The 20,831-nt window shown below is 34.5% G+C and overlaps 1 protein-coding gene across 36 annotated transcripts in view; it reads right to left on the bottom strand.

Moving 5' to 3' along the window:
- The window catches only part of RIMS2 (regulating synaptic membrane exocytosis 2), a 419,884-nt gene that overhangs the window by 139,712 nt on the left and 259,341 nt on the right, over nucleotides 1-20,831 (bottom strand). For 21 of the 36 annotated variants that reach the window (XM_030444594.1, XM_030444591.1, XM_030444600.1 and 18 more), the window contains 3 exons: nucleotides 20,407-20,475; nucleotides 13,988-14,144; nucleotides 8,459-8,575 (listed from right to left, as the gene is read on the bottom strand). In XM_030444594.1, coding sequence (XP_030300454.1) covers nucleotides 8,459-8,575; nucleotides 13,988-14,144; nucleotides 20,407-20,475 — 343 coding nt within the window. Of the gene's footprint in view, nucleotides 1-1,802; nucleotides 1,911-2,517; nucleotides 2,584-8,458; nucleotides 8,576-13,987; nucleotides 14,145-20,406; nucleotides 20,476-20,831 lie in introns of all 36 variants that reach the window. The other 15 variants (XM_030444596.1, XM_030444593.1, XM_030444592.1 and 12 more) reach the window with 4 other exon arrangements.

The raw sequence follows: 20,831 nt of genomic DNA, 5'->3' as shown, positions 1-20,831 counted from the left end.
TTAGAGGTATTCTGCTGTCAGAATACAGAAAGACAAAGGATTAAAAACTAGGAAAAATGATTGTGACTGTTAGGAGCTCGGAGAAGCTTATATCTGGTAAGATGACTCAAGTAACCTGCAGCCTGCATTCAAGAGGATCAGAGAACTCAGGATCACTTAATAGGCCCAAGGAATTTCAAGAACTAGAGATATTCCCCTTCATGTCAGATTTTCCTTTCAGATATCTGTAGGAATTATCTATAAAGCTTTCTCTTCAATAAAGCCCTGGAAAAGTTTTTCTCCATCTCACTGCTTAAATCCTGGCTTTTGTATCTATTTGCAGTACTATCACTTTTGTCCTTTATTTTCATTGATTTTACTTTATTTATTATATTTTATTTTTGAGAAATCAATTTCTGTAGAAAAAAAAAATAGGATTTTCAAGCCAAGATTCCTTAATTAAGCTAATTTTCTGATAGCTGAAACTTTCAGCAATATCTGAGTAGTCATAGATACAATCAGTAATCTAACAGGTTCAGATAAACTAATGCAAATGTGACTATATAACTAATGAAAAAAAAACATATAAAAAATAACTATTGAACTTGCATACATAAGCACCTTTAATTTTATATTTTTAGGGGAAAACCACAGAAATCCTTCTCCTTATTTAAGTTTCTATATGATGACTCAACGATTTACACATTTGTATTAGCTTTCATGTAACACAGCATCATTTGAAGGGAACTGCTTCACTGAGTTAAAATGCCTACTAAACTATAGCTTCAGGAAATTTTTAAAAAGTATTTCTTTGGAGGGAATGCTTCTATGGTACTGCGGAATTTTCTGGTTCTGTTTTGATTCTGCACCCAAAAGTAGTTTTATTTTTGCTAAAAAGATGATGAAATGTGATCTGAATCCAGAAGAAACCTTAACAACCTTCTTAAAGGAATTCATATTCAGAAGTTAGCCATGAAGTTAATATATCAAGTGTTATTTAAAGGTTGCTATGGAAAATTTAGATAGCCCCTCTTGTAAAGCAATAGCCAAATCAACTATAATAACTGCTATTTGATATTTGAAGTAACCACTTCTTTTTTATTGGCTCAGAGTTTATAAGATTTATATATGCTTTTCTATTAATACACAGCCATTTGGACTTTTTACCGTTTTGCAGTATTTCTGAAAACATCACAATTCATCACCAGCATGCCTTATTACGCCTCTTAAAAACCACTGTATTTAAACAATAATTATTTCATAGAAATTATTAGGGTTTCAACCTTTCTCCGCCATATATTTCATATATAAATAGAAACCCTAGTGTTTCTACTTATATTCTAATGTTCTGTAATCATACACAGGTATTGTGAATATATACAAGTACTCATAACCTAAAGAAAAAACTATACAAATATATACAACATAAGTTTATACCTTTATCCTTTCACTCTGGTTTTCAATTATGCAAAACGTGAGATTTCAGAAAGACTCTTATTCTGTGTACTTTGAAGTATATAGGCTTTACATCGTTATTTCAGAGAGAAGACATACTATAAGCAATTTGGAAAATTACAGCAAAAAATAAGTTATACAAAGACACCTGTGATATCGATATGATTTAATTTATGAAATTGACTATTCTCTTAAGATTTGCCTGTAGTCCTGAATAGTCACTTTTAGATGTATACATATTTACAAGTAGTACAAACCACTATTTATCACCTAAAATATAGATCACATTCTTAGTTTGGAAACCAAACACAGAACTACTGTCAAAGTATAAGTGGCAGGGCTAACTATAAGCTTCACATCATTTATACCTCTCAAAATCACAGTAAGCACCCTCAGAATAGTTACGGCACATCTTACGGGAACGAAGCAATCTGATTGCATCTTCACAAAATAGAGGATACATTGAGTGATCCTGGCTGCCAAAACACAAAGGTTGAACACAATGAAAAGCAACACAAAGATGAAATGGGGACAAAACAACATGAAATGCAAGCTATGTCAACAACAAAACAATAAATTGCAACAGAATTCAGCTGTAAATTTTCTGTATTTCACAAAACTGACTTTAAAAATTAAGATATATTTGCTTGAGACTATGTGATAGATACTTTGGTTTTATCTTTTGTAACCTTTAACACAGTCATATCTGTTTGATATTCTTTCCATGAAATCACAGTATTAGCAAGTATTTGTGTCTACAGAGTTAAACAATTTTCCTTAGTGGGTTTTTCAAAAACATGAGGATGATGTAAATGTACTATTATCGTCATGGACTACCAGTTACAGACTATGAGCAGTGAAAAATTGTTTAAAAAGTGTAACATTCACAAAACTAGAAACTACCTAGTGTTTGTCTATGCACTCCATTGACAAAGCTAATGCTGATACTACCTCAGCAACTAAGTTTTCTACCACTATAAGCAGACTGCAAAAAAAAACAAAAAACAAACATAAGTGGACACATAAGTACATAGAAGTATATGTGCCTTATCTATACAGAACCACACAGAGGAAAACATATACCTGACATCTCTGTAATGGTGTTCTGTGGACTGCGTGTAGCAGGAACGAGGTAAAGTAACATAATGACTGAGTAGATGGCAGGAAGAAAAATACAAATACGAGACAATAAGATGGAGAAGAAATGATACACATCACACAACAGAAGACATAAAAATCTAATAATTCAGCAGCCATAAAAGCATTGTATAGACCACCGAAATTATTAATAAAATTAGAAATCTGACACACAATTCTAAAGGTAACATTATCAAGACAATTTACATATTCTGAGAAGACAGAAGATGACTACAGATCAGGTGGATAGCTTTGGGATACCCTACATTATTTCAGGTAGGAGGGGAAAAAAAGTATAAAACTCTCTGGGAGCTATCTCAAGAAGGCAGATTACCTGTTCACATGCTTGAATGCAGTGATAACTTCAGTATGAATAACAGTTTTGGCAGAGGTTTACCCAGTCTGTCTGAAAGGTTACCCCTATGGGAAATCCGTCCCCACATAGTGAGCTCCAAAGCTTTCCCATTTCTGAGTGTTTTGCTAATAATTATCATATTGTGATACAAGATGAATTTAAATGAAAGCCTTGTAATTATTTAAATAATTTATAAAAAAGATAACATCTGTAACAGAATATGCCAAAAAACATATGTATACATTTCAAAATAATGAAACAATATGGTTGCATTTTGGAAATGTGTCAAAATTCATATATTTTAAATATACATCTATTTTTTCAGCACTAGATATTTTCCAATTATCAAAAATAGAAGAATATAATATCTTTTTTAGTATACATATATGTTCACAATATAGAAAAAGTGGTTTTGAAAATATTTTTTATTCCAATTTACAAGGAATTATTAGAGTGCTCTGGAGACCCTGTTTTACAGCTCCTGTAAAGTTAGGGTATTTCAAAAATATGCCTTATCACAAAAGTCAGCATTGGCAAAGTAAACAGGTGTCATGAGATATGTGGAAAACCTTATGTTTATCGCCCACTTTCATTATTGATATCTTTTTTTCCCATAACAAATGGTCTTCTAGAAATTAAATACATTGTTACCAATAGCTATATTACCTACACTAATGTAGGCCTACTTTGTATGGGGATAAAATGTGTCATCAGACACATGTAAATATCCCTTATAAGCATATTACAGTAATTATATATAGTACAAGAGATCTTTGTGCTCACTTCTTGTCAAATAAATGCAAAATCGTAGTCAACACTGTAAATATCTTCTGACTTCACTCCCTGATCATGAAATTTAAACTCTGTAGTGTATTAAAAGAATGAGAAGCTGGAAATAATTCATCAGGGTCCAATTAGACATGCACACTGAAAATGTGAAGATGAGGTCCTAAAAAAGACTAACTATTAAGAAAATAATCATGCAGCTGCACTGTAGGCTGCAAGTATTAGGCTTCTTAAACTAAAGCACAGACTTGAGAACCAGAAGCAGTCTACCCATAACAGCAGTCAGCATGCTTCCAAGAAGCATTAAAAACTAATTCCATCATGTTCTTATAATTTGCTTTAGAATATATGCACATCAGTCAGAAGAACAAATAAATAAAAATGTAGAAGTTTACCACCCAACAGCTATGATTTGTGTGATGATGGCAAACAACCGAGTAGTAGCTTAATCTCACCACTATGGAGTGAAATTCCCAGGCTATATCCACATGAACTCACCCTTAGATGATTTAGATGTAAACCTGAAATAAGCACCACCAAATTCTTGCAAATATTACATTAGTAATAAGAATTTATATGCACTTTATAGCAATAAGAAGTTATGTGTATCCAGCTAGCAATGGCAATTTAACCTAAAAAATTAACTTTCACATCCCCTTTTATCTCTCCATTAAATAGCTGACAGGTTTTCTTGACAGTCTTTCAACAAGAAATCAATAAACAGAATATATTCAGCCAATTCTTAAAATGAAAAATTTTAAACAAAACTAAGATTTCAAGCAGAACACATGTTGCAGAACACAAATTTCATGTGAATGAAATTGCTATCTGCAAGAAGCTTAACTCACAGTCTGTAATAAGGAACACCCCAGACAGTTCCCTTGCTTACTTGCATCTGAATGAAACACCATCAGTTTATGTTCTGCTAAGAACTTGAGTTCTACGTAGTTTTCAAATCCCCACTCAACTATTTGAAATTCTGGCCATACAAAAATGAGAGTACAAGGCATTCATCATAAATGAAGAACATATAACCTAAAAATGCTTGTGGATTTTCATAATATCTCCAGCTACATAACATTAATAATTATAGAGATATGACTGTAAGCATACATTTCTCTGGAAAAGGTTCTTCTTAAGTAATATTTTCTATAAAATATGGATGATTCGTAAAAAACCAAAGGAAAGGTGCATGCCATAGAAGAGAGTATGACTGACATCTCATAGGTCAAAGCATGATAACAGGCACATGAGGACAGGCTGAGGGAACTGGGGCTGTTCAGCTTGGAAAAGAGGAAGCTGAGGGGAGACTTCATTGCTCTCTACAGCTATCTGAAAAGAGTGAGACAGATGTAGTGAGACAAAGTTGTAGTGAGACAGATGCTGGCTTCTTGTCCCTGGTGACCAGTGACAGGACAAGAGGAAATGGGGTCAAGTTCTGCCAGGGGAGGTTCAGGTTGGATATTAGAAAAAACTTCTTCACAGTAAGAATGGTTAAACATTGGAACAGACTGCCCAGGATGGGGTAGGAGGCACCATCCCTGCAGGTGTTCAAAAGAAGGTGTTCATTAAAAACATGTAGATGGGAATGCTCAGAACACCATGGAAAAATGGACAAGATTTAGGTATAGCAGATTTTTAAGACAAGAAATTAACTCCAGAATATTTTTTCCAATCTTCATTTAGACCTTTATCCTTTTACCACAGATTCGATTCCTTACTTGCTACGTTAGAGGAGCTGATGGTAGAAGTTTATCAAATGATGGTATGATAAAATGAAATTAGTCTGCATCCTCACAGATTTCTAAAATGTTACTTATTTAATTACAGATAACATGGGACATTTTCAGCAGCAACTCAATTCACCTATATTAAATTCACTTACGTTAAAATAATGAAGTTAGTCTAATAAGGTAGCACAAGGTTTTGCAACATAATTAGTGTTTGAAATTGAAATTACCTCAAATTATTATGTCTTTCAGATTAAGAATAATTTTAATTTAACTTCTAACTAGGCATTCAGTTTTGAAGGAAAGTTGACATTGCCATTAGATACAAGATCACTGGACATTTTTGTATGTAGTTTCTAACTCCTTAGTGCCATATACTGTAGAGTACTTTATTTGGAATTATCTAGAAAAGGAAGGAAAGAATTTTCTTACTCATGTTCTCAGTCATATTTTAACTTAGGAACTGAGCGAAGTGTATAAGAAGGTATTTTTTCATAAACCCTTTTTTGCAAACAGCTCTAAATGGCCCATGGAAATAACAAAGCATCAGAACTGTGGGAAATCAACGTGTGACCTTTTTTTTTTTCTGAAGTAAGTGTGGAACAAAACAAGTTTGACAAGCGGAGATTATAAAGCGCTACAAAGGTTCAGCTTTTCCAATTTTCCAAGCTGCCTGCAGTTCCAGCAATTTTCAGAAACAATATCACTGAAGTGTTACTTTAGGGACTTGTGTACATACCACTGTTATGATGTAACACTGACAGAATTACAAATATTCACCAACAAAATTTCAAGTTAAATAAATATTTCATTCATACAACCACTGTCAAACTAATGATGAATATAAATCATGATAAATGTTTGGTAATAGTCTTTTTCTCTGATCTTCTCTTAAGTATCACCTAAAACCAGCATGCTTCAGAGACTATGTTGCAATACAGGCATAATTAGTCTATAGCTTGATGACACCAGCAACCACTCACCATGCAAAAAAAGAAGAATTTGTGTGTGTGTGTTTTGGAAAACACAGATGACACATAAACCTGTGTTCAGAGATTCAGAGCACACCCAACAAGCAAACAACTATTCATCTAGAATAGTCATGTGAAAATTCAATAAACTCATCACCAACAACTTTCTGATACTATTTTTCTGACATTCTATTAAAAAAATCTCTTTCCTTAAGCCAAGCAAGTCCAGTGAGGGTTGTTCAATTAATATGATGGGCAAAGATTACAGTGCTGTACCTCAAGCCACCTTCCACTTCATTTATCTGGGAGGCAGCAAGCAAGCACACACTGTGAACAAACCCAGCAGCACTCCTTAAGGCTCCAAGAACAAGTTTCAGTCCTATTTCAGGGATGATTGGTTTGAAGATCAACATATTATCACAAAAGCATTCTGTTATTTTCTTTTAAGGAAACAGCTCAGAATCCTTAATTTACTACCTTCTGTATGAAAACCAGATAGCCTCATGAGCCAACTAAATAGCATTCTTTTATGTAACTTAAATAAATATATTAAGTAGTTAAATGTAACAAAGAGGTTCACTTATGATCTATTATAAAGAATACAATTATTCTGGATAATACTTGATTGCTTTTCAGTATCTTACTTTTTTTGCCATTTGACTTCTTGGACAAATTCAATTACAAATCACTTGAACAGATATGCCTGGTTTGCATTTCTTTTATTTGTTTGTTTGGGGGTTTTTTTGGTACTCTTTTTTTTTCTAACATACCTAATTAGAAACAGTTAATTATAAATTCCTTTCTGAAGAATGTTGTCTTGCAACCCTTACAATCACTGGTCATTACATTAATGTTCTTTTAAGATATATTCACCTTTTCTGTTCAATAATGCTAACAAAAAGGCACTGATAGCAGCACCAACTATGTGCTTTGATGTCACTTGAGGAGTTACCTGTAAATAATGAACTGGGAAAGTATTAACTGCAAATACTAGTCATGTAGCATTCAATAAGATTACCAAATACATCTGTATTACTCTTTGTTATATGCAGTTATTAAATTGGACAATATGTAGCAATCATGCCTCTCTGATTATAATGTGCAGCTTTTCAACTTAGTGAATAAGAACTTGGGATATTTTTGAAAAATAAAGGCCAAAAATGCTTTTTTAATATTTTCTGATTTGAAAACAATGAGGTGAGAAAGATCATAGAAATGGGGTGGGTTTTGGTTTTTTTCATATCACTGAGGTACAACCACAATTAATTCAGCAAAATTAACTACATTAGCCAAAAATTGCCTGTAATCCTTTTTTACATCATTAAAATTCATAGAGGTTGCTACAGCTCTGCTCACTCTGTGGGAACTTCCATGAGGCAAAACATTACTCATGGTAAGATGTGCCACATCTAACACTGTGTGCTCTAAACACAAAGACCTTGATTTCATTCTAACACACACTGCCATATTGGTTATGGGTTTTTTTGTTTGTTTGTTTTTTCCAAAAGATGAAATGCAGTGAATAAATAAAAATAAAGCTTACAAATTCAAAAAAAGGCAAATACAGTGCTATAATATATTTTATGTCTGTGTATTGCACTGTATCTAATGAGAGCACTAGCACTACATTAATAATGAGCTGAAATCACCCATTTTAATGCCTCTTTATTCTGCAGCAAAAATTGTTAAACCTATTTTTTTTTAATTTATTCAGCATGTAAAGAATTTACTACTATAGTACATGAAAAAATACTTTTATAAAGAGGGCAACTAAGCTATTTGTCTCCTGCAGTATGCTTTCTTTTATATTTTTCAAATTAACTCTTGGCAAAAATACACGAACTTGACAGTTTGTTCAGCCTTGAGTGCACTGTATATTTTTGACACTGTACATCATATAACCAGTGGATAAATGAGAGGGGAAATGCTCGTCTGTGGGATTAGGCAAGTAATTTTTATATTTACTTTAGTGAGCTACTATGCTAAAATAATTGGTGTTAATGAGTGTAGGCTACAGCTGTTTCTAATTGCAGGCAGGTATTTACCTCTCTCTGTCCGGGGAATAGTGGTCATCTATAACACGGTGTCTGTCCATGCGGTTCAGGGTATTGTAATGTGCAGGAGTAGATCGAGTCCCTCGTGGTCCCAGATCCACATTCCTACTAAGAAAAGATATCAGATTCTGAGTTCTGGGTGCACCTGGACCATATCCTTTTGCTGATTTGTACAGAGAATTATTAGGAAAAGTGGTGGTAACAAGATATGCAAGCTGACCTCTTTTGTGTTTGTTTACACACACATTTTTTTAAATCCTACTGTAAAAACCCTTCTCCTAGAGAAAAATCCATGCAAGGGATAGGGCATTTTGCTTTTGGTTTAAATTTTGTTTGTTCAGGAAATGTAACGGTAACTACTTTTAGTTAAAAATGTTGATTTTGGGCAAAATTTCATTAATCTTTCCAGACTGTGAAGGAAATATTCTTTTCTAGCTAAAAAGACAATACTCTGTAGACAATTTTCCATAAGATCTGGAATTTCGCTATACTATATAGATGTAAACTGCAGTAAGAGACAGTGAGAACGTCTGGCTGTTACAGTAGATTGCAGACTGATGAAAACATTGTCATCTGAATCAAACAAAGGAAGGCTCTTTTGCATGGGAAAGTTTATTCTGTAATCTCAGTAGCACAGAACCTGTAGAAGACAGAACTGTCTAGCTAGGTATAAGTGGTACACACTGGTCAGGCTTTGTTAAAGAGCACAAATCACCTTTACAGTTCTGTATTATTAGAGACCAAAGCTTTACCCATAGATTGATTTACTGCATTTCACCATTAAAACCCACTGATAAACACTAACTTCACTTTTTCTGCTGTGTAAAATACACAATAGGAAGACTGAAAGACAATACTTAACTGTGATAATTATTCAATAATTATACCAATACTTTCAAATAGATTTGAAAATAACAGCACACATGCTTCCCTCCACACAAATTGAAATTTTTGACTAATAATTTCTTCTACCTTCTGCCCTTTCCCACATTATTTCCTGATGTAAGCCTCATTTTTAAAAATCATTTTTATACTATCCCGTTCTGGTGCCCTTCTTTGTCACTTTGCCCTTTTAGTACCTCTCATCTTTATCCACTGTTATTTGTCAGTCCCAGATTAGTGTCAACCTGTTTACCTTGCTGCTGCTGCCATGCTCATGTTTATCTCTGCATGTAAGTGCTATGAAGATGTTGCACTACACATAAACTCTTGCCTTCTGCTCTCCTTTATTTCTCACAAAATATTTCTCCACTCTGGCTTCTATGAAACCAAACAGAAATTCAACTCTGGCTAGTAAACTTTATAGCAATATTTGGTCACTAAACTAGAATAATATAGATTAGATGTATAGACCACTCATTGGATAAGGAACTGGTGGGATGGTTGCACCCGAAGAGTTGGGATCAATTGCTCTGTGTCCAAATGGAGATGTGTGATGAGTTGTGTTCCTCAAGGGCCAGGAATCACACCACTGCTATGTAACATCTGTGTTGGCAAGAGGGAATCGAATACATCCTCAGCAAGTTTGCTGATGACACCAAACTTGTCTGGTAGAGTCAACATGATGGAGGGAAGGGATGCCATCCAGAGGGACCTTGACAGGCTCAAGAAGTGGGCTCGTGCAAACTGCAAGCTGCAAGCTCAACAAGGAAAAGTGCAAGGTTCTGCACCTGGGTCAAGGCAATCCCATGCATGAATACAGGCTGGGAGGAGATAGGATTGAAGGCAGCCCTAAGGAGGACTTGAGGGTGATGGTGGACCAGAAGCTTAAGATGAACCCTCAAAGTGCACATGCAGCCCAGAAAGTCAACCATGTCATCAGCTCCATCAAAAGAAGTGTAGCCAGCCAGAAGAGGGAGGTGATTCTCTCCCTCTATCCTGCTCTTTTGAGACTCCACCTGGAGTACTGTCCAGTTCTGGAGTCCCCAGCATAAGGACATAGAGATCCTTGAATGAGTCCAGAGGACAGCCACAGAAATTATCAGAAGGCTGGAGCACTTCCCCATGAAGACAGGCGAGTTGGGGTTGCTCAGCCTGGAGAAGAAGAGGCTCTGAGGTGGCCTTATAGCACCCTCCCTGTACCTGATGGTAGCCTACAAGAAAGCTGGAATAGGGCTTTTTGCATGGGTGTTAAGCGAGAGGACAAGGAGTGATGGTTTAAAACTTTAGGAGGTGAAATTTATGTTAGATATTAGGAGGAAATTCTTTCCTGTGAGGGTGATGAGACACTGGCACAGGTTGCCCAAGGGAATTGTGGCTGCCCCCTCCCTAGAAGTGTTCAAGGCCAGGTTGGATGGGGCCTCGAGCAGTGTGATCTAGTGGAAGGTATCCCTGCCATGGCAGGAGGGTTGGACCTAGATAATCTTTAAGGTCCCTTCCAATTCAAGCCATTCTGTGATTCTATGATTCTACAAACATATTAAAAGTGAGTATAATTCTTCTACCACCTATTCTACAACTCTTTCCTGCTACAACTCTGTGCGGGTTTTAACCACCTTATTTATACCAAAAATTTTAGAAAATGCAGTATAGCCTTTACCCTGCCATTGAACTTTTCAATGTATATATATATATGTATATATAGCCATATATATGTATTAATGTATAGATGTTTCTGGGCCCCCTGCTACAAGAAAGAAACTGAGTTACTGGAGCTCAGACAAGGGCAGCCAAGCTGGTAAAGGGTCTGGAGTGTACGTCCTGTGAGAAGAGGTTGAGGGAATTGGGATTGTTCAGTTTGGAGAAGAGGAGGCTAAGGGTAGATTTTATTGCTTTCTAAAACTACTTGAAAGTAGGTTGTGGGGAGGTGAATGTTGATGTCTTCTCTCAGGTAGATAATGATAGGACCAGAGGAAGTGTCCTGAAGTTGCACCAGAGGAGGTTTAAACTAGATATTAGGAACAGCTTCTTTACTGAAAAAGCAATCAGGTGCTGCAAAGGGCTGTCCAGGGAAGTGGTGGAGATGGAAAATATTATCTATATGGAAATATTATATATATGGAAATATATATAATTATATATATATTATAATATTCTTCCTATGGTAATATTATAATATATATATATATATATATATATATATGTATTCCTCTTAACAAATATATAGACAGAGGCAAGTGGGCATTCTTTTTTTTTTTTTGGCCGGGGGGGTAGGGGAGGGCATCGAATTGTCATTCCTCTTCAGAGTCTCTCTTTTTGTTCAGGCTCAAAAAAATAGCTTGTTTTTTGTTCTCTTTATAGTATTATCATCTTATTTTAATAATCTCTTTTTTGGACTTAAATAGTTAAGCTTTCTCAAGCTGTCATTTCTTTACAAAACTTTCTGATCTTTGCTGTCTGCCGGCATAATCAAAATTCCTGACAAAACTCTGATTCTATGCTTTCATCCTGAAAACTCAGTACCATTCTGTCTGCTCAAATCATTTTCAATAAGATTGCTACTGGCGAACTGTTCTAAATAAATAATTTCTTCTTAAATTTCTGTATTATAGCAGATTTTTACTTCATGCTACCTTTTAATAAGCTACAACTGTACTACTTCACTTCAAAGTGCTACTATTATTTCAGTACTGTTTCACTCTTTTAAGGATGCTTTTTTCAGCCAGATTTACTATTTAACAGTAAAAATTTGTCAGCTACTATGCAAAGTGACTTTAGTTAAGTTTATCAAAAAATCCAGGAGAAAGTCTGAGGACTGCAAAATGGCTTCTAAGGTACAACAGCAAAGTGCACTTCTATTGCCCAAGATCTCCTGCCTGCAGAGCCATCAATCAATAATGGGAGACTGGGCTTACAACATGCTTACTGCAGTTAAAACGTATCTAAAGCAGTGTATGTATAACAAACTCAACTATATATGGTGCAGATTTGACTAATAATACTTATAGCTTTGCTGAGTATTTTCATTAGAATTAAAAAAGATGTTGTGTTGTCTCAAAAACTCTTCAAATAAGTTATTTGATGTGTGGGCAGGGGAATATTACATAAATTTGATTGTGACATTATAGGAAACAGCTGAAACATTTTTCTCTGTAAATTCAAAATTATATTTAGAATTTTATCTTTAGGAAAGCCAAGAAGCAAGGAACATTTAATGGATGGAAAGAAATACAAAGCTACAAAAAATAAAAAGGGTTTCCAACGATATTAGGCAAGTGTTAGTTACCTGCTTGGGTAAAAGTTCTGCCCAAATTGCACACAGCATCCATGCACAAAAACACACACAGACAAATTTTTTTTCACATTTATATCTATACCCAAGACACACCCTAGGAGTCTTAGCACAGGCAATTAATTAGATGGCAATCAGTATAGCAGAAATCAGAATAGACCCCTCTATGTCTCATTTTTTATGTCTCACTTAAAATCTGGGCTTTAGGCTCGAAGTAGAATCTTAACAGTTTCTGCCTGTTAGCTCTCTGTGATGTTACAGAGTAATTTGGGATCCTAAGGCCTCACTACTGCAAAGGATATACTTTAGTCTATATCTGTTAGAGGAAATGGTAAGTAAACACATAAGTAAGAGAATATGAAGTCAAGAGAATTATAAGCTAACAAAAAGAAAAAAGATAACAGAAAGGAAAGCAGAACAAAATAGAATCACAATCACAGCAGAAGAAAGGGATAGACACATGTACCTGACAGGAAATATTGGATACCACATCTTCAGCGTTAAACAGTAATTGTGAAAATTATGGGCAAAGAAAATTCCAGCTGAAATACACCATCTGGATACCTACTCATACACAATGATAAAAACTCTAGAAAACAGGCTTTATTCCCCTTTATCCTTCTGCGTCCTCATAACAAATCTTATCCACATAGGAAAACTAATATTCTGCCTTAAAAAGTGTATTCAACCAATTAGCAGTCATTATCCACAATAATCTAGCTTTTTTTTTTCTATCCACATTATCTAGCTTTTGGAAGAACTTTCCTGATCTTTGATTCAGAAGATAAATAGTTATCAGAGGCCTTCTAAGATGAAGAGTTAACATTTTACAGTGGAAAACTGTGTATGTGTCTATTCACTCTTGATTCTTTAGAAGTTTGAAAAAGAGTGGTAGAAAGAAAACTGCTATGTGCAGGATTATGGCTCTCCCAGAACTCAGTTCTACACAGACAAAAGGGTTAAAACAGTCACTGACAAATGATTGCTAAAAAAATTCAAACCATCAAATACCATAAAACATAGCACCTACTATAAAGCTTTTTCGATTAAAAGTATTTTATTTGGATAAGTATTTTTATTTCCTTGGATTGGAATGTCTGTTTTGGGTTATTGGTTTTTTTGTTTGTTTGTTTTGTTTTGTTTTTTAATGAAAAATAAGACAAAATTAGGAGAATAAATATTGTTGTGCACATCAGTATATTGTAAGAAAAAATATTACTGGCTTCACAGAATTTCATAAAACCTAACTAATTCATTGCCATTTTGAAAGTCTGGAGATTCTTTCTAGTATTGTTACAGGATCAATACCACTTAAATTTATATACCTGCAGAATTAAACAGCAGTTTACCTTTGTGGGGGAGGGACACTGGGAGACCACGATCTCGTCCGTCCTATACTATCTCCGTGGTGAGGGGAACCTGTACGAGAGCAATGATTGGATGACATAACTTGTTCTGGCACTGAGAGTGTTGAGCTTTGAAGATCTCTCCCATTATGTCGATAATCTAAAAAGAAATGCACAAATTCAGTTAATTTGAAAATGCACTTTTTAAATTTTCTACCGTATCTGTAGTACTTAGCTGCCTGAAAAAAGATGGAATTTGATCAAGAATGTGATCATGCCTTCTTCTTGTTTTTTGTAGTAAAAAATACATACCTAAACTTGATTCCTGTTGTTATGCTGAAGTGCAGAAATGGTTTACAAAGCTATGTTTTAAAAATGTAGAAATAAATTGCAATGTACAAAAGTAGGCATTTATAGTATTCAATATATCAAAAGTTACCATTTATTTGTGTTTGATATGATACATTAATAATAAAGTAATTATACTGCCTTTTTTTACCTTAGAATAACATAAAAATTGATTATTCAATTTTTAATTAAAATTGTGTATAACAACCTTCAAACAGATTTTTCCGCAACTAAAAACTAATCCAAAGGTCAATTTTTAAAATTGGAATAGGAAACTACAATGAGGTTGAATATAAAGCTTGGCTTCAAGAAAGATTTGTATTTCAGTTATAATTAAAAGCAACAATAAATCAGTGATATCAGATTTCACACACAGTTCTGAAATTAAACAACATGCAAATATACAAGCTAAGGCTGTGCTGATACTGCTTTCATCCTGGACCTAATCTTGAATTAGGATAATAGAAGGCATAAATGGTCTAACTAACAGCTTTCCCAGTTACAATCACTTAAAAGGTTACTACATGGACATTTTATGTAGGCTTTTAAGAAAAATATCTTTTTAAAGTTGGATGTAATAGAGTGTCTGTCTGCATCTGACTGAAAAAGTTAAATTCTCTGTTTTCTCTGGGAAAAAAAAAAAAAAAGAAAGGAAGAAAGACAGTAGCTTTAGGCCAGTAGCACCAAGCTTATATGGGAAGCTTAACAACATGGCTAGCACCAACCTATCCACCCCACAAGTGGCTAAAATTGTAATAAATACGTTTTACAATCAACACTGGAGTTTTTCTAAGCTCACAACAGACTTTAAAGCTGCTATCAATTCTTGATTGATGAAGGGATATGGCTTGACACTCCTAAATTGAGAATTTAATCCTCTCTAGAATGTGACTGGTTTTGCTTGCCTGGGATCCTCTCTCAAGACAGGTGAAATTCCCCAAATTACAGTGACATTCTCAATTCAGAAAGGTATGATTTGACTTACAAGTTAAAAAATATTCCATGTCCTGGACATAAGGTTAGATAAGGAAAAAAAATATATTTTCTTGCAGAAAGAATTTATAGACTTTAGTAAGAGTTTGTAAGTGCAACCTGACCAAGGAGCTGCTATTAAGCAAAACAGAGTTACTTATAGCAGTAGTAAAATAGGATAAACATTGGAATCTGCTTGCAGCTATAAATATTGAATCATTATCATAGAATCAAAGGCTCTATAAGTATGGCAAGCCTCTTAAATCAACATACAGAGCACATGATAATCAGTATAGAGATATAGAGTGAAGGCTGCAACATGACAGTGAAAGAATTTTTTTGAGACAGGAGTCCTCAGTTGTTTTGAGAAGTGCAGAAAAAATGAGTAATTTTTTTTTCATTCTTCAAAAACAAAATAACTTTTACAAGTTGAGTAAGAATTTCTTTAACGGTTGCTAAATCTTTTCTTCATCTACTTGACTGTAACTATTCTCTGAACACATATCTTATTTGCATTCTTATTTGCTCCTGAAACATCTTTCCATCTTTTGCACAATGAGAAAAAACTACCCCTATAAATGCTTTTCTTCTGAAGGTTGGAGACTGCATTCTTCTACTTGGAAAAAAGCTCTTCTCTAGCAAGACTTATAATGCAGTTTATGCAGAATTCATTGCCTTATATTCTCCTAAGATTCATATGTTAAAACATATCTCAGATTCCAAGCATTTCAAAAAATGATGTGGTGCAGATGAGATATCAGTGTAGAACTGAATTTGAAACATTAGTATTAGATTTAATATTTAAGGCTTACAACACCAATAGGTGAGATTTTTGTGATTAAATGGACTTGACAGTACATGTCTCTGTTTATAAAGTCAGACTCAGTAGGTTACTTGCACTCACTAGGTTACAGCAGGCTCAACATAGACTATGAGGAAGTACCCTGGAAGAAAACTATTTAGAAAGTATAGACCAGATTAATTAAACTTTGTTAACTGTAATAACTTTGGTCAATAGAAGATAAGAATAATTATCAAAACAACAACAACAACAATAAAAAACCCCACTCAAAAACCACAAAAAACCAAAACAAATTAAAAAAACCTAATCATCTTGCTTTTCATGAATATGTATTTAGTATTAGGATAATGTAAATGGTGCTTTTTAAAGGGCCCTGGAAGTTTTCCTAAAATCAATATAAAAATACTGTATTGCTTTTACAAAGAAGTTGGTAAGAGCACTCTAAGGGGCACACTATGATGTTGATGTGCTCCCATACAGATCTGGTGATGAAAGAAAACTTAATGGGGACTAAAACTTACTGTTGACCAGAAGAGAGCCTACAGGAAAGCTGGGGAGAGAATTTTTACAAGGGTGTGTAGTGACAGTACAAGGGGGAAAGGTTTTAAACTAGAAGAGTACAGGTTTAAGTCAACCTTAAGGAAGAAATTGTTTAGTGTGAGGGTGGTGAGACACTGGAACAGGTTGTCCAGGGAAGTTGTGGATGCCCCCTTCCTGGAAGTGTTAAAGGCCAGGTTGGATGGGGCTTCGAGCAATGTGATCTAGTGGCAGGTGCCTCTGGGCATGCAGAGGAATTGGAACTAGATGATCTTTAAAGTAATTTCCAACAGAAACTATTCTGTGATACTATGAAACAATGCTGTCCTTTATAAAAATGAAGTTTATCAAGGATGTCTAAGCAAGATAAGATTCAAGCCACTAGCATTTGTGAACAGTGATACCTCAGAGATGTAATTAAGCTTGCACGAATAATTCTTCCAAGGGATCCTTGAACTTTTTGTGAAAACTAAAGAGAAGAATAGTATGAGAAATAGACATAATCTAAGCATTTTATCAGCAGGAAATTAAATTAGTAGATCAAAAGTAGCACGGCAGTGACAAACGGCAACTGCAATATATTAAAAGTAAATGATGATGCAAGGACTTTTAGCTTACAAAGTTCACTCTGTTTCAGCAAATATGATCTAACACAATCTTGCTTAGAGACGTTACATTAAGAAGGATCCTCCATTGTTGGATTTCTTCCTATCACCAGCTTATCCAAAGATGAAGTCAATGAACCTTATGGGACTCTTAACAGAAAAGTGATATGAAAAAATGTTGTGGAGAAAGAGGAAAGCTCAGCTTTGGTCAGGAACATGGTGAACTCAGACTGCATGTATCTTTCAATGAAATATAAATAAACACATAATGAGACCAAGGTAGGTCCATGGTTTTCATAGAACCACAAAAATATAGCACAATTTGGATTGGAAGGGACTTTGAAAGGCCATATAGTCCACTGCTTTGAAAAAAAAAAAAAGTATATTAAACCAGAAGAACTCTTGTTCTTAAAGGTGTGTAGTGTTTAATTCACTGGTCAAATACTTTGAATAAGCATTAATTTTATGGGAAGGATCACTGAGAGTACCTGACAGATGTTAGCAAACACACTTGATGTGATGCAGTATTTACATGGCAGAAGGAAAAAGAGCAAAGTGAAGTGTCATGTTAAATAAAACCTGAAAATACAAAATGAAAGAACTAGGGTAAGTAAGGAAGAAAGAAAACAAAGAGAGACAAATGGCTTCATGCAAAAAAGGCATATATTTAAACCAAGACTGTGATGAGTATGCAAATGAATAAAAGAACCCTAAAAGACCAAAGGATGTGGATGATAAGACAAGGATAAATCAAAAGACTTGCAAACATAGTGACAGCAGAACAACAACAAAAAAAATGGCAATAAATAAATATTTCAAAACTAAAAGAGCATCAAAGTTTCCCACCTACACAGTCTCAATTAAAATTCAAGTAACGTGTAGAATTGTCAGCAGAAACCAAAAAGATAAAAGATCCTAAAGGAACTAAATATACATCAGAAACTCAGGTAAGGGAAATAGAGTAAATCACTGATCTGTAAAGATCATAATTTTGCAAGTTCTTAGAAAAGAACTTTATGGAATCATTAAACTGTAAATTTTCACAATAATCTCACAATTAAATTGTAAATCTTTCAGAAGAATCGCACTGATGTTCAAGTACCTGGAAAACTGAAAATCTCTTTTCCAGGACAACACAAATATTGTCCACTCTAGACATATACGAATGAAACCTCCTTCTTTTGTCCACGTATTAAATTCCAAAGTTAGGTTGATATGTTTTGAATTTAGCTGACCAACAGGAATATGACAGTCATTCCCCTTGAGAGGACAAGCAATCTTGAAGCCCTAGTAGCTACTCAGCTCATACAGAAAGCTAATCAACTTAAGATGAAAGTACAGTAACTAGGAACAACAGACCCCTGAAGATCACTGCCTCTGGTTTCCATACTTCACACCATTTTGACCACATATCCTTCCTGACTTCTGCCTGTAGTACAGCGAATAGGAGAGTGGGAATATAAAGTTGCCCTGAATTTTTTAAAATATCTCTCTAATGAAGGTAGTAACCTGGAAATCAAGCCTATTTAGTTGTCTTGCATTGACAACATTCATCCAGTCACTGGTAAAACTGCTGAAACCTTGGAGCAAAACCTCTGATCAGATGTCAACAAAAATCTGGATGTTTATACAGAAAAGATAAAAAATAACCTTCTGGGTTACTGTTTTACTGTGGAGTAACTCCACGTTTCAAGTGTACCAACATCAACAAGGACATCTTGTGCATAAAAATGTCTGCTTTACATAAAATCTTAGTGAGAGTCTTACAATGAACCACAGCCTATAAGTCTGCTAAAATTATGACTTGCTGCAATAATAATACTTGTAAATTATGTTTGTTTAAAAAGGGCTTATTGCTAAAATTTAAATATTGTTTAATTTTAAAAATCTGTTATCCCATTCTTCAGCAAGCACAAGACCTAGCACAAAGGGATAGCAACACAGCAGAATCAGAAATTAGGAGAGCTGAACAGATAATCATGAAATATTTGGAAATACAGAGATGACCATGTAGACCACACACATCTGACAAACACACTAATCCAATCTTGGACTAGTAACAATTTTTAAGATGGGACTGTTCAAAATCAAGTAATTAGGTAGCTCACTAAATATTTGGATTTATCAGTGGTTGGCTTCATCCCATCTTGCAATACCTGTATTTCACTTTTTACCTTTTTTTTTTTTACCTGTATTCCCTGGCCCAGCTGTATTCTTCTGAATCCTGTTTCCTATATACCCTTCTTTAGCCTGGGAGCAGCATGTACTATATGTGGTGTAAAAGCTCCACATATGCTGATGGCTGGCTGCATGGCAGGAGCAAGCTTTGACCAAACAGCTGATCACTGTCTTACAACTGCTGCATGGAGCAGGCAGCACATCCTGCTTCACATTTGTTGAGCAAGGTACACAAATCTCTGTATATGTACAATTTTACCAGACCTGGCCCAAGGGAATGAGAAACTAACACAAACTACTCTACCTGGGTTTAAAATGTCAGTAGGGTAGCAGGGTAACCAAGAACACATTTAGCTGTGCAGCCTCCTCTGTGCTGGTTCCAGTACCACCAGCACTGGTTTAAAGGTGGCACGGCTGCACCATGAATATATTCTCTGTTGAATTCAGAAAAAGCATATGATTCTCTTATTTTATTATTTTCTGCTACATTTACAGAATTTTCTCTTACAAGAAGAGGAAAAATATTCTTTCATATGACAATTTTCATCTCAAAGAGTCATTAAACTCCCAATTCCAAAATTTCTTACAAAACAAATCAACTGTTAAGGATTTCATTAAGGCATTAGACCTTTAGCAGTGTTGTTATTTTACCATGAAGTTTTAAAGAATATATCAAAGCAAATGTCTGTCAATAAATAAATAAACACTGCTTTGCAATTAATAAAAAAAAACTCCTACAATTATTTTATTTTTACTAATTTATAAAAACAAGGAAATTCACACATTGATTTTTTTTCCCTTTGTCAGTAACTTTTGGGCTAAATATGCATTATCTATAATGTTTATTTTGTGTCTTTTGTATAAATGCATGCTTAGGTTCCACTTATTTTTCATCAGAAAAACAATACAAAAATCATAATACTAAATTATATACAAGAAAGATATACTGAACATAGGAGATTAGAACTAGACAGCAGTACCTGAAACAACACCAATTCCATCATCACAGTCATAATCAGAGACTTCACTGTCACTGATTCTTTTGGATCCTGCAAAAAAAATTAAAAAGATCAGAAATGTATCATTTACTCTCAGATAATAATACCTAAATAAAGACAAAGATTTCATAGTAGAGAATAAGGCATTAATATAAGCATATAAAAATATGATTAATGTTATATTATTGTGAATGTATTAGTGTACCAACTATTTTCAACTAAATATTTAATGTAATATACAATGTATAGGCTGTTCATGTTCCAACTTTTCATATACAAAGCACAGTCCCTCCCTGAAGAAAAAATACTAACAGCAACAATATTAAATGTATATAAGATCTTCCTTTAGTATTTTATTAAGCATTATCAGGAGCACAGGCAGCCACACCGAGAAAGTGTGTCCTGAA

This window comes from Calypte anna, chromosome 2 (assembly GCF_003957555.1).
Source record: "Calypte anna isolate BGI_N300 chromosome 2, bCalAnn1_v1.p, whole genome shotgun sequence".
In the NCBI taxonomy this organism is placed as follows: Eukaryota; Metazoa; Chordata; class Aves; order Apodiformes; family Trochilidae; genus Calypte; species Calypte anna.
This window is presented reverse-complemented; position numbering and strand designations above follow the sequence as displayed.